The sequence below is a fragment of the Vigna angularis genome, chromosome 6, assembly GCF_016808095.1.
Source record: "Vigna angularis cultivar LongXiaoDou No.4 chromosome 6, ASM1680809v1, whole genome shotgun sequence".
Classification (NCBI taxonomy): Eukaryota; Viridiplantae; Streptophyta; class Magnoliopsida; order Fabales; family Fabaceae; genus Vigna; species Vigna angularis.
The window spans coordinates 3,034,387-3,049,785 of NC_068975.1; the positions used below are offsets into that span (position 1 = coordinate 3,034,387).

The window sequence follows — 15,399 nt, forward strand, 5'->3', positions numbered from 1 at the left end:
GGAGACATTTAGACATTAACTCCAATTTTGGACACTTCTTTAACAACCTTTACTTTCACATACTGAATGTTAAAAAATCTAATTGCAAGTATAATCACAAATTCTCAAAGGTGTAGAGTAGAGGTTCCTGATCTACATTTTATGATAATCACAACCTTCAACTTTATCAAATTAGGTTTAGAGTTGACAAGTATTATGTAGTTAGAAATAATACTTCATTTGCAACAATAACACCCACATGAACCTTTGCTAATCAAATATGCCTCAAATATGTTATTTTACAAATTTACGAGGACAAATGTGTTTGGGTGTGAGTTATCATAAAATTGTTAAACTCTCCACCCTTTCTAGTGAATCCATGTACAAATTCCTGAATGCTACATCCATTTTACACACATCACATGCTTCAACAACTGTGTTGCCTAAAATTAGTCCAAAACGTATAATTGTAAATACAAAACAATTGATCTGGTATCATCCTATCTTCCTGACATTAGATTCACAAGATTTTGATTTTCATAGAAGGAACCAACATCCCACTCGTCTGTAGTTGAAGAAAGTGTCATCAGCGCAACCACAATAGATCTCATACTTGGACGGAGTTGAGGATTGTCTTGTGTACAGGCTTTGGCTAGTTGTGCCATCTGCAACCCCAAATAATGACCATATATTTGTTGATCCATGTTGAAATCACAAAAAACAAACGTTCAAAGGGTTTACTATTAACAAATTTCTTACCTTGCGGACAGAGTCAACTGGGTAGTTATCCCCAAGCCTTGGATCAACTAGTTTGCAGAGATCTTCAGTGTTATCCGGCTGACCAAGAACCCCCTCAAACTGCATTGCATAATAAAATTAAGAAAGTCACTTTCATAATTTAGATTGATGAAGAAGCATGATGATGATTTTCTTAATATTTGCAATGACTACAATAATAAAAAATATTTGGAGAAATCAACACTGACCAGAGCTACTAGGCCCTTTGAGTCGGTAACGGAGTCGTTTGTCTTGACAATTGCTTCCTTAGCCGAAATGAGTTCATAAAGAACAACTCCAAAAGCATACACGTCTACTTTGGGAGAAACATCCCCATATTGAGCATACCTTCAGACAAAGCCATGGCAATCAAAGGGTTGTGAGAAAACAAAGGGTTGAGATAGTGAAGGCTTGTAAATTAACATGTATTAAGGGGCATTATTCTTATGTAATCGCTAAATGTTTGAAGGGTCATTGACATTATGACCACTTAGGGTGTTATATGAAGAGCTATGAGGCACCGATAGTGTAATGGATACGACACGTATCTGATACACCGATAAGTTTATTTTAAAAATAATAAGATACATGATATATGCATATTGAAAAATGTAAAAAAATTCTTAAAAACATGAGAAATATATGATTGTTATTGTGTGAGTGCAAATTAAAATCATCTTTAACAAACGTTGTCAAAATAAAAGATTATAAATTATTGTCATCATAAAAGTACTACTGTTTTATAGATTAGATACTTCACTGATAAATATCCATAAAGTATCCTAATGTACCGGACACGAATACGTGACCCTGATAAATATCCATAAAGTATACTAATGTATCGGACACGAATACGTGACCCGAAGTATCGGTGCATCATAGGTGAAGAGTCATGTAATAGCTAAGGAGTTCAACTGCATGAACATTTGTCACAAAATTAGCCACAAGAAATCATGTTCTCCTATATTGGAAATGCAAATAAAATAGTTGCCAATTGCAATGGTAGTATTCAATCTATGTTTGAAAAAAAACTGGCATATGAACTTGGAAAGTTAATTTTCAATATGAACACCAACACTCTAATGTTAAAAGGAATATTAGTTATCATACTCCGGTGGCATGTATCCAAATGTTCCAACAAGACGACCCGTGGGAAGTGATGAACTTCCAACTTCTGTAAGTTTGGTTAATCCAAAATCAGCAACCTGCATATATGAGCATTGTATGAGCTCCCATTGCGATCCAAATAATAAAAGTAGATAAGATCTCAAAACATTCAACCTTGCCCCGGAAGTTTTTGTCTATTAATATATTTGCTGACTTTATGTCACGATGAATATATACAGGCACTGTGTGCTCGTGAATATATTCAAGACCTCTGGCAGAATCCAGAGCAATCTGAACACGAGTAGCCCATGGCAGTGGTTCTCTACTACCTAGGTAATTAAACACATCATAGTAATTAAACACACCAATATCAATTAACTGTCAACACGGAACAATTTCAACCCATCATGGGTAAACAAAAACTAAACTAAGGGTTATACAACCTGAACCACGCAGATGTTGACTTAGGTTTCCATTTTCAATGTATTCATAGACAAGAAAAAGAGATCCCTCGATGCTATACCCAATCAGCCGCACCTGCATAGTGATTAAGAGTTTAAGCCATTCCCTAAAGCAGATGTAAGAATTTATGTATAATAAAGTATGCCGAGTGTCTGTGTATAGTACAAACAGAAAACATAAATGTAATAGAAATTCTTTCAGGAAATATATGTTTAGCTTAATAACATTTGATCCCTATATCTTCACCAATTTCATTTTAGTCTATATACCTAAGAAGTTATCTCTCAGCACACTATAAAAGCAATTTTTTTATGATTTAGTCCTTATGCCTTCATTTTGTGATGGTTTCAAACAGCTAGAAAATTGAAACATAAACATAAAAAACTGCTTATAAAGGAACTAAAACGTAGAATTAGATATAAGGACCAAAATCAAAAGTAGGAACTGGTATAGGACCACATGATTTATCAAGCCGAAACTCCTTTGTCAACAAAGATAACTGTTTAGCCTTGTATATTGGTTTCATCATCTTATGTGTACAAACTCTAATTGAAATTTTAGATTTTGAGCCCAATTCACTCACACCATATAAACAAAACATAGATTCACCCTTTTGTTTTCTTGTTGTGATGTTCTTCAAGGGAAAAGAGGAAGACAGATGGAGATGGATCGATGGCTTATTTATGTGATAAATCATAGCAATATCCTTAAATGACATGTTAGTTAGTTTTAATAATTCGATAGCATTTCAGAAAGTAAGAGATGACAGGTCATGAATAAGAATAGTAAGAAAAGGACTGAAGAATCTTTGGTTTGAGAATGGATTTTGGGAAGTAAAGTCCAGGTCTGTTTAATGGAAGGACGAGAGGTGATTCATTTATACTGTACATTTACAGTCATTTAGATACTTGTTAGACGGTATTCTATTTGAAATAAAGATTGGCCCTTGTTGGGAATGTTATCGGCAACATCGGTGCACCAAATTGAATTCATAACTAAAATTGCATATAACATAATAAAGAGACTGTCACGAATAGAATACTTGCAAGATCAGAGGAAAGTTTGAAAAGAAAGGAAAGGAAAAAGGAAAAAGGAAAAAGTCAAAAAGTAGAGACAAGATAATCCGGATTCCAAATAGAACTACTTTAAAAACTTTTACTAAGCACATAAAACTTCCGTATATATTATGCACTAGAGAAACAAATGTTAAGGATAAGAAAAAAAAATGTAAATTGAACAAGCATGGAGGAAATGTTTGAAGATTTGTAGTAATATGGAATTAAAAGTTTCACATATTTTAGGGAAGGGAACCACTGTGGCGATAAATTGGTCAATTTAGGCTTGGTAAATAGAGAACAATTTAAATGGTATTCTGTTATGCCTCCTAGCATTAGTTCAGAATTTCTTTATAATAGGTACCAACTTTCTTTGTATAGGGGTGTTTAGCTTTTGTCTTGTATTTTTTATCATGGATTTGGTCTAGTCCCCTCATGATTCATTATTCTTTATTTTTTCCTTTAAACAATTTTTTCATGTGATGACAAATGATAGATGTGCATTGAGATGTCAGCATAGCTGAGATGTCACAGTGCATAGTGATCCCTAGTATGAGTTTTTGATTTAAAAAAAAATCTAAATCAGTTCCCAAGATGGACAAAATAACTGAGAAACAAAAGATAAGAGAAATTCACTATTTTCAAATTTAATAAATTCCTGATGCTACTCCTATCTCAAGATGACTAAATTCAAACCCAAATTATATGGGCCAAGCTAATGCTATATCCCATCAAAGAAATCACTTACAATCATCTCATAATAACTCTCCACGTGCTGATAAGCAATTCAATTGGAATACAGTAGTAATGCTAAAAATGCTTTAAGTTTTAAAGGACTGGTACCAGGTTTAAATGATGAACACGTGTCAAGACTTTCAATTCAGCAAGAAATTCTTTTGATGCTTGCATATCCATCTTCTTGATTGCAGCTTTCTGCATGGACAAATTTATTGGCTTATATAACAAGTATACTGACTCAAAACAAACAAGAAGAATGGTTCTTAAGAACAAACAGACTCCGTTCCATCATGTATCATTATAAAGCATAATATAAAGAAATATTTGAGCTTTGTTCATCGACTTAAACGCATCATGCTGCAATTCAAAACAAAGGAAAGACATGCTAAATGTTACTTTGTTCATAAACTGAAACGCATAATAATGAAATTCAAAACAAAGGAAATGCATATTAAATATTACGCAATAATTTCAAATTTCAAGCAAGGAAGCATAAAATAATTTAGTGAAACAGAGAAAACAGTAAGATAACTATTGATCAAATAGTTTAGTTGTTCAAGTTTCCTAATAAATTATTATAAACAATTAAGATGTCAATCCTTCCTCACAAGAAAGGATGTCAACAAGAAAACAATGCATCTCAAAATACCAAATATCAAAAGGTGACATTCAATTAAGCTTAAAATTTGGATTTTAGCCTAACTCAATCCCAAAACCAATCTCATAGGTGGCCCAACAAAGGATTCAGGATAGACCATATATTGTAACCTTCAGTCCCAATCTGGCAAGAAAAATATACTGATCTGAATTCTGATCAATCATTAATTATCAAACTTTTCAGTCACTCTTTTCTTTTTATTCAATGTTTCGATGATATTGTATAATAGCTTACCATATTAGATAAAAATGTCACATGGTATCTATAAAGTTAGTCTTCAATCTTCTATTTCAATTTATCTTCATTCTACTGGCAATCAGTTAAGAAACACAAAACACCGATTATATCAATTATGACAAAACCCTAAAAGAAATATCACAGTGAAACTGAAGAAAAGCTTCCAATATTGGCAGTTATAAATGTGATTACTAACCTCTCCCCTCAGCTTCGCATAATAGACTGACCCAAAACCTCCTTGACCAATTTTATTAGCCAAACTGAAGTTATCTGTGGCAGTTGCTAGTTCCTCATATGTGAATTCCACCGATTTGTCCACTTTTATGCCGGTGATGGCAGTAGGACCACCAGGTCGTAAAGTTTCATGCGCACTACTACGGGAAGCTTCATCTGGAAAATAAAGCACCAAGCCATTTATGTCGATATTTTAGAACATACAAGAGCCAGAGGTACTGCATGATGGATACAGTTCCAACAAGAAAAAAGTAGGTTTAGCAGAGATCTTGTTCTGGATGATTGGAACAAGAAAAGAGATTAGGAACAGATGTACTTGGGAGAAAATCAGGGATGAAAAGAATGTAATAGACTCCAAGATGTGGTCCCCCCAGGTTAGGAGAAAAGAGGATCCAATGGTAAAAGTAATTTAAAAGGAAGATAGTCAAAATAAATGTACTTTCTGAAAAAAATTGGAATTTGGAAAACCATAATGGCTTCATTTGATTTATGTAAGGTTGTTGCTGATAGTGTTGTGCGAGTCAAGAGCAAGAGGATCACAGTATCTGTTTTTAAATTTAAAAGAAACCATTTAGAACATTGAAAGCACGCAACTCATTTATATAGATGCACATAAGCTCATTATATATAGAAGAAAAAGTCCACATAAGTTCACACTAGTTTCTACTGACAAAATAAAAAACCCTGATGGAAACCCAATGTTCCAAGCGATGTGGTCAAAAAGTTAAATTTTTCTACAAGGACTTTACTAAAACTGAGATATGTAATCAACAGATAAAGGGAATAGAGTTTATTTCAGTTAGATCGTAATATGCAATAGGACTACAGTAGAACTGGTAATTCAGTTGTACTTTTTCAGCATTGTATTATTCAGTCTATCTAAAGAGTTAGATAGAGGGAGGTGTTGCAAGGAGAATAAGTAGAAAGAGCAATACCCTTCCCATCTTGAGCAAAGAGTGCACTAGAATCTCGTGAAAGTTCCTCCTTCTTTATCTTCTTCCGGAATATTCTGAAATATATAACAACTCCTATTACCAGAAGAACTGCCACAACTCCAACAGCTATTCCAGCAATAGCCCCACCAGCAAGTCCTGCTTAAATAGAAGAAACAATGAGCCAACATACGTCATCATCCTTCTGATTTTAGTACATACTGGTCATATGTTTAGTAAGAATCTCAAATAAAAACATCTCATAACCAATATTTTGAGAAGAAAGTCAAACCTCCTGAACTGCAGAAAAAAAAAAATCAAAAGATAGTCATTGGATATTGTCAATGTATTGGAGATTGAAAAGTAATGCAATCAGGAGTAGATTGTAAACAGAGTATTACCTGGACGGCAAAACCACATAGCTACCATTTTGATCTGTCAAAAAATGAAAAGAAAGAAGTTAGTGCTATATATTGAAATTTAGTTTATTGAAAAATATTCAAAAGATTGATCTATATATATGAAGTTTATTACGCATCCCAAAGCTTGAGTGAATATTAATAACACAATTCGTAGGCAACATCCAGCTGAAATGGTAACTGTTTCAGTAATAGATGCTTCATTCAAGTCATCAGAGAAAATTCGTTGCAGCCCTTTAAATAAAATGTTAGAAGACCTCAAAATTTTATTTCAACTTCCAAGGATAAGCAAAGAATATCAACAGCATGGCATGCGCCTAAACCCTAGCTGTTGGAAAGTTAAAGCAACACCAAGTCAAAGGAACACCGGGTGAAAACTAAGTTACTGTTGGAAAGTCACCTTTTCTTGCCACTCCAAGCCCACTCAGTTGTGGCTTCTTTTAGGGTTGCCTTAATTGGAACCTCAAGGGTAGTGATTTTTTTTTTCTCTGTCTTCTAAAAGAAATGACTTGTGTTTTGTTTCATAACTTGGGCAGTTTTCATCTAAAAAGTTGAGTTTGAGGAATGCAGTTAAGCCCTAAATGTCAATTTATAAAATGATACTAGAGTTTATCCTAAATCCATTTTTGGATCCACTAGCATTTTCCACGCTTTAGCTAGAAGTCCTGAGTGTGAGGGGGAAGGGTCAAAAAGTTGTCTAAATTGTAATAACGCTTTGATGGCATACCCATTAACCTTAGTCAAACATCTATAAGAAGAGTTGAAGTCATTTATGAAGATTGTCTAAACTCTACCTTTTGGATCACCTTTGAAGCCATCATGGAGCATAGCTTGGAGTAGTATACGTTTAATTTAGGCCATGTATTTCACCCAAGTAATGTAGGTTTGTTTAAGGCTTATATTAAGGCCTCGTTAGTGTAGGATTTTTCATTAAGCTAGACATCCAAACCATGTATTTCACCCAAGTAATGTAGGTTTGTTTAAGGCTTATATTAAGGCCTCATTAGTGTAGGATTTTTCATTAAGCTAGACATCCAAACCATGTGGAAAGTATGTGCCTTGGGTCATGCTTCCAATGGAGAGGATCTAGCTTGAGTAGTGGCCACATGACACTCTAGAAATTGAGAGGATTTTGCTTTATGAGTGACCACATGTCCTCCCCTCATTGGAGAGGATTTTTTGTCCACTCCTTAAAAAGCCTCATTTTTGGCCAATGAGTGCAAATGTGGGAGATCATGTTTTTAGGGTTTTTAGGAGACACCATTGCCTATATCTATGTGTCTTCTCTCTTGTAATCATCTTTGATGTTGAGTAATGTTATGCTGTCTCTTTTTGGCCATATCCTCATCTTAGATCAAGACTAGAGCAACCCATGAGGCCCCTTTAGTCACCTTCCTCGTAGAGTTGGCCTAACCTCTCTTAGAGTCTTCAAACACCACACCGCCACCATTTAACCACCATATGGCCATGAGCTTCTAGTCTCACAAACACCATAGCTTCCGCATTTCCAACCCCTATTCTTGATGATCCACCACATTTCCGCACCATATATCTTCAAGGCACCATCTCCATTGCATCCTTCTAGCTTTGGCCCAACCTAGCATAGGAGATTGTCATCATTTGGTATCAAGAACTTTGTTTCTACAAGAGCTAAGTCTTTTGGTCTTTATCTATCCTTTATTGTTCTGTGTTGTTGATGTTATTTCCTTACTTGTCTGGTTGTGTTTTTTCATCTGGCAGTAAAATGTGGCGATTTTGAAAGTTAAATTGCATGTAGCTCAAAGGTCCAAAAAATACGTATTTATAGTCAAATTAAAGCCCTTTGAGTCTAGTTTCCAACAAAAAAAAAGCATTTCATTTAAAGTTCTATGAAGAAAGTTAAGAGTAAATAATCAACAAAGGTCAGAACTGTCAGAATGTTGTCATCAGCGTTTTTTCAGGTTCAGTTTTGGTAGTTTGGCTATTTTTTTTGCCTTTTAAATGCTCCTAAATGTGTTGAATATCATGTTCTTAGTGTTTGTTGAGTCTTCATTCATCTTTTGGTTTGGTCATTTTGATTTTTAATCCATCCAAGTTATCTAGAGTCTTGTCCTTTATATGTCATTACTTCTTAGTTGAGCTTTGAAAAATCACAAAAATATGTGTTCAAGTGTGTTTTCTGAAAACGGAACCATATTTGTGCCTTTGAGTGTTTTTATTTTACATATTTGAATTCATACTTGTTGTTAGATCATGAACAAGTTTATAGAGTTAGGTTTCCATTATGACATTTTTTGTATTTCATGCTATATTTGATTCTAGTTGGTTTTCTTCCTTTTGGTGCTATAAGTTTGTGTGCTCTTCAAAACCATTACTGCATTTCAGATTTGAGGTGTGTTTTGGTGTCTGTGTGCTGAAAATTTCAAAGAAAAGAGACAAAAGGTACAAAAGAAAAAGTAGACAAAAAGTACAAAAAGCAAAAGCAAAAGGTAAAGGCAAAAAGCATATGCATGTACCATTTCCACCAACTTTGTTAGCACTTTTATGTAACTTTGTTAGCACTTTTATGTTGATGGTGACTGTTGTTTTAAACATTTGGAGCTACTGTTTTTATAGCCATGTCACTTGTAATTGGTGTTAAAAGTGTGGCCATAGGTCACCATTTGCACAAAATTTGCTGAAGACAAAAACACAATAATCTTGTCTAGTAATTTTTGGTTATGTGTATCTAATCTAGAGCTTTTATTTAGGACTTTCTTTTGTTGTGCCAACCTTCTTTCTTTACCATTTATTTTCTTGATTGTCTCTTTGTTATTCATGGCTTTGTCTATATCAAATCCCTTTTGAATAGCCTTTGTCATTTTAGACCTTTTTATTGCTTTCTCCTTGGACTCTTTTGGCTTTTGCGGGGTTATTTCTCTTTGTGTGGTGTAAATGTGTCGTTGTGGTGAGCCAACACTTGGAGGTAGCATCCTAGGTGATGGAGGCCTTGTGGTAAGCTTGAGGTCTTGGCTTGAAGACAAGAAGACAAGAGAGTAAACACTTGGTGAGAAGAGTGATTTGTGTGTATTTCTTTTTTAGTTGTAAAAATGTATTTGCTTTCTCTTGGACTTGTAATATTCGACCTTGTTAGAGGTGTGTCCTAACAAGAACATTGGACTTTGATTAATTAGCATTTTGTAGTGGGTAAGTGTGAGGGAACCAAAGTTTCTTCTAACTTCACCATTAGGCCAAATAGATTAGCTTTAATTGTTTTCCTTAGTTGTGGTAGCTTAGTGTGTGTCTACTTGTATTTCAAGTCTAAGTCTCTTTGAGAAATAGGGTACAAGAGGGCTTAAAGTTAACTTTGGCTAGAAAGACTTGGTACTTAAGTAATCCTTAGTAATTCACCTCTCTTTCCTAGAAGTGAGCTTAAGATCCTTTTGTCTCCTAAAGTATCTTAAGGAATTTTATTTGAAATACTATGTTTGTTTTCATAAACCATTTTCAAAAATCTTAAAAATGTCTAGGATTATATGTGAAAATTGTTTTCAAAATTCTTTTGAAACTTGAGTTTTTATAGTAGCTTGCATTTAATAATGGGGAGGATGAGCTACATTATAAAGTTAAGGGTGACCTTCCATTTTTTGGTAAGAATACTAGTGCATTATCATACCTAGCATGGGAAAAAATAGTAGAAGAGCTTCATCCATTCTTGGTTAGGCATGGTAAATATCATATACTTAGTTTATGCATCTCTAGGCTTGTAAGACGTTCAAGTGAATGGTGGAAAGAAAGACAATCTAAGGTTGAGAGAAGTAGAAAATCTCCAATTAAAGATTAGTGTGACTTGAGAGTATGAGAAGAAAATTTGTTCCTTCTTCCATTGTAATAAACCAAGAGCAAACATGTGAAATGAAAGAACTCATTAAAAGAGGAAACACTTTTCTAAAAAATGTAGAAGGGTTCTTTGAAAGAGAAGAGATGAGTTTGAAAAAAAAGTGAGAAAGCTCTTTAGTGACAAGAGAAAAAGAAAGATTCAAAGAAGAAGAGATGAACAAATGGGAGAGATAGAAAAGAAAGAAAGAGTTGAAAGAAAATAGTATCTTGTTACCTTAGAAGAAGGGCTTAGAATTCTTAATGAAAAACAAGAAAAAGTCTAAGAGGCTTTTAGGAAGATTAAGAGAAAAAGAGAGGAATACAAGAGAAGGAAGAAAGAACAAAGAGAGAAAGAGGAGCGAGTGAGAACAGAGAAAAAGGAGGTGGAAAGAAGAAGAGAGTACAAAGAGAAAAAGATAAAAGAAATGAATGAGAAAGAAAAGAGAGAAAAAGAAGAGATTGAGAGAAGAGAAGAAGAGGCAGAGTTACTAAAGCCCCCTACCACTTCCGCAATTATGGTTGAGACTAAGATCATGAAGGGAGTTTTCCAGTCCTTGAACTTTTCTCAATACATACAACCATCTTTCATAACTCCAACTTTTCACCTCCCACAATTTTTAATTCCTCAAATTTTTCCAAATCAAACATTAGGTTAATGTTACCTTCTAGGATACAATTAACTCAAAGTAAACACACACAATTTTGTAGAGTAGACCTTCAAAGTTTTCAAGTAAATTCTTTTGAAATTAACATAAGGTCTTCTTCAAATCTTTCATCTAGATACATGTTGTTTGTGGCATATAAGATTGTTGGATTTGTGTTTGATGACACTTGCATATAGATCTTTGATCCCGTTGGAAAGATACACAAATTAACCAATAATAAGAAAAGGGTTTTTGTCATAAACAAATATGAAAATTTAAGGACAAATCCTTTTCAAAAGGAGGGTATGATGGCATATCCCTAAAAGTTGACTCTTGTGTTGTAATGGATAGTCTTTCAAACACATACATCCAACACAAGACAAATAAAAGCTTTAAAGATCTCCTACTCTCCAAGACCTTGATCATTCATTTGATTTAAGATGTATCATTCTTGGGAGCTATATTCTTCATTTACTCATTATCATAAAACTTGTTATAACTTGTGTTATAAGATGGGTATTTGACCTCGACGGAAAAGAGACATAATGACTCCAAAAAAGATGAGGAAGTTTTTCTTAGCCCAAGTTGAAGATTTGAGGGTGTTAAGGAGTGAAAGCCTAACTCAACCCCACAAAACCGGCTTTTAAGGTGAGGTTTGCACCCACTTATATATTCTAAATTGGCCTTATCTCTAGTCGATGTGGAACTTCCAACACACCCCCTTCACGCCGAGGTATATACATCTCGAGCATGAGACTAGACATTAATGGATGGTCCGATAGCGGCAAGGATAGGCTTTAACCTGGCTCCGATACCATGTTAAGAAGCGGACTTTAAGCCTAACTCAACCCCACAAAATTGGCTTTTAAGGTGAGGTTTGCACCCAGTTATATACTCTAAATTGACCTTATCTCTAGTCGATGTGGGACTTCCAACAGAGGGCAAATCTTTTTCAAGAGGGAGGGGATGATGGCATACGCCTTAGCCACGGTCAAACATCTATAAGAAGAGTTGAAGTCATCTATGAAGATGGTCTAAACTCTACCTTTTCGACCACCTTTGGAGCCATCATGGAGCATAGCTTGGAGTAGTATAGGTTTAATTTAGCCATGTATTTTGGCCAAATAGTGTAGGTTTGTTTAAAGCTTGTATTAAAGCCTCATTAGTGTAGGATTTTTCCTTAAGCTAGACATCCAAACCATGTGGAAAGTATGTGTCATACTTCCATTGGAGAGGATGTAGCTTTAGTAGTGAACATATGGAGATGGTTTTGCTTTATGAGTGGCCACATGTCCTCCCCTCACTAGAGAGGATTTGTGGACACTTGTTCACTCCTTAGAAGGCCTCATTTTTTGCCAATGAGTGCAAAGGTGAGAGATCATGCTTTTAGGGTTTTTAGAGACACCCTTGCCTATATATAGAGGTGTCTCCTCTCTTGTAATCATCTTTGATGTTGAGTAATACTATGCTGCCCATTTTTTGTCATACTATTCATCTTAGATCAATACTAGAGCAACCCATGAAGTCCCTCTAGTCATCTTCCTCTTAGAGTTGACCTAACGTCTCTTAGAGCCTTCAAACACCACACCACCACCATATGGCCGTGAGCTTCTAGTGTCACAAACACCATAGCTTTCGCATTTCCAGCCTTTATCCTTGAGAGTCCGCCACATTTCCGCATCGTATATCTTCAACGGACAATCTCCATTGCATCCTTCTAGCTTTAGCCTAACCTAGCCTAGGAGATTGTCATCACCCTTTTAGGGGTTGCCTTAATTGCATTCTCAAGGATGGTGGTTTATTCCTACATCAATTAGAGTATGGTTTGAAAAAGTATTATAAAACTTGGGTAGCCTTCAACTTCAAAACCGATTTGTAGGGTTGAATTACACCCTATAAAACAAATTTCTAAGAGTTACAACACTACTTTGACCAACACGGATAACTGATGCAATACGAAGCAAGGTTTTATATGCCTATCCCCAACAGTAGTGCAGCTGCAACATCAATCGCATCAGCTATTCCAGCTGCATTAATTGTCCAATTTGAACGATTTCAGTTCTGCAACTACAATTAAAAACCTTTCCAAGTACAGAGAACCCATAATTCACATGAGAACACCAAAACAAACCAGAAATAAGTACCTTTTGCCAGTGATAGAAACCAAGTCACCAAACAACGCCCACATCCGAATTAGCATACAAAAAAACCCACCATTACAGTAAACTCAATCTTGAATACAGTATCCAAACTAAGCACAAACACACACAAGCTAAACATTCCAAACCCTCAAAGAACCAAAGTCACCACTTCCCAACACATACACAACAAATTCAATAACCAAATGCAGAACCCCACCAAAATCTACAAATATTGCCAATATCAACGATCAAAACAATATCAGATTAAAGGCAATATAATAAAGTGTCCAAACTAACACACAAACATCAAAACCCGTCTAGTTTCAAAACCAATGAAAACGTTTTAAAATACATCCTAGTGCCACAACATCAATGTTTTAGGGGTCTCTACAGCCAGATTTGCAACCACATTAGCTCCATTTATCCACAAATTTCCCATCCGTAGACCAACTTTAAAAGACTGTCTTATTTCTAACCACTTCCCCACAAAATTAAAAGCAACTGCTCTTTATCCGAATCGCTTAGATCGTGGACTCTGGGTAATTAGGGGAGGTATATGATCTGAACTTAAACAACGGAATCTAAATAAGAGGAGGGGTAGCATATTGAAACGACAACAGTTTCCATAAATAATCTTGAATGATCATAAGTAAGGTGACTCACTGTGAAAGTTCTAACATGGAGCCCACTAGCCTCTTCGGACTACAACTAGCATTTTTAGTGTAAACTAAATAAGGTATTTCTTTAAACCATAAGTGAACATCTACCTATTTCCAACATCTCTGGGAAAACTTGGTTGGTCACTTTCGTAGAATCTCCCTCCAACCACTCACAACGTTCGAAACCAAGCTTGCACTCGGAACACATGTTGGTACTTTGCTTATGTTGAAGTAAGAAACAGAATACACAAAAATCTTCCACTTCAAGAAAAGAAGAACAAACAAAATACACGGACCTTTTCCCGGAATATAAACGAGTCCACTCCCCTGGTTGAAATTGACGTCAGGGTTGTACCTCTGCAGCAACCCCGAGTCAAGGCTCACATCAGAAGCCACCGAGCCGAGAGTCTCCCCGGTTCTGAGAGGGTACGTGACGAACAGCCCATAATCGGCAACATCGGTGTTCCCACAAGAGCAATTCACCGTGACGTTGAGAGTGCCCGTGTCGGGAATGTTATCCGGTTCATAGCTGTTGAACCTCCTGAGCCAGGTAACATCGGTAAGGTTAGAGAAGACGGTCCTGGCGACTTGCTCGTAGGTGTCCTGCGTTTGAACATCGTAGTGGAAGGTGTGACCGAGAAACTGGCCGTCGATGCAGTCGCAAGGGAAGGGGACGTTGACCCTTATGAAGGCCTGGACGCTGTCCTTGTTGGGGATGGTGTCCTTGTTGTAGAGGACTATGTCGTCGGGAGTGGTGAGAAGAGATGAGGACATGACCTCGGAGATGTAGGTGAGGTTGGAGCCCGACCACATGTAGTAGGAGCCCAGCGCCAGAGAGCAACCCTTCTTGCACGCCGATTCTGCTGCCAACACGAGAGAAAACAGCACAAGGGGAAGCAGAAGAACCCCCAATCTGGGTTCCATCGGAAACAAAGAAAGAAGAAAACAGAGAATGGGGAAGAGGCTGTTGTTGAGTTGACCAGGTGAATGGTGATGTGGTGGAGAAAGAGGAGAAAGAGAAAAAGAAAAGGAAGAAAAAGAAGGAAAGAAGAAGATGATTTGTGTTTGAACAATGACTGATAACTTAATATATTGATTGAATATTGATTAACAGCAGACAGCCGTGGTGTTTGTTCTAGACTTATGGAAAGACTACCCAAAACACGACCAGACAAACGGTTAACAGGAATCTTCCGCGGGTACTAATAATAATCACAATGACATTCTCGTAAACAAAACAAGCTTATTTAACAAACTCATTCGTAATAATATATAAATAAATTTTTTTTTTCAGAATTTTGACAAAATTAAAATTTGATTCATTCAAAAATTTTATATATTTTTATTCAATAATAGATAACATAGTATTTTTAATCTAATTATCTTAATTTCTTTTACATGTCAAATTTTATGTATTTTCAAATTAATATTTAAGTTATTTATATAGTTTAATATATTTTTATTCAATATCGGTTAAAATACATCCAATTTATATATATATTTTAAGCTATCATTTGAAT

At 35.6% G+C, this 15,399-nt stretch overlaps 1 protein-coding gene across 1 annotated transcript; it reads right to left on the minus strand.

Moving 5' to 3' along the window:
- Positions 1-218: 218 nt before the first annotated feature.
- Positions 219-15,027, minus strand: LOC108343204 (lysM domain receptor-like kinase 3). Its single transcript, XM_017581322.2, has 12 exons — positions 14,176-15,027; positions 6,581-6,614; positions 6,472-6,479; positions 6,183-6,338; positions 5,210-5,403; positions 4,224-4,313; positions 2,307-2,400; positions 2,038-2,192; positions 1,867-1,961; positions 966-1,104; positions 739-837; positions 219-644 (listed from the first exon to the last, which is right to left on the minus strand). Exons 1-12 carry the CDS (start codon positions 14,801-14,803, stop codon positions 480-482), a joined length of 1,857 nt encoding a protein of 618 aa, XP_017436811.1. The 5' UTR covers positions 14,804-15,027; the 3' UTR covers positions 219-479.
- Positions 15,028-15,399: the final 372 nt, after the last annotated feature.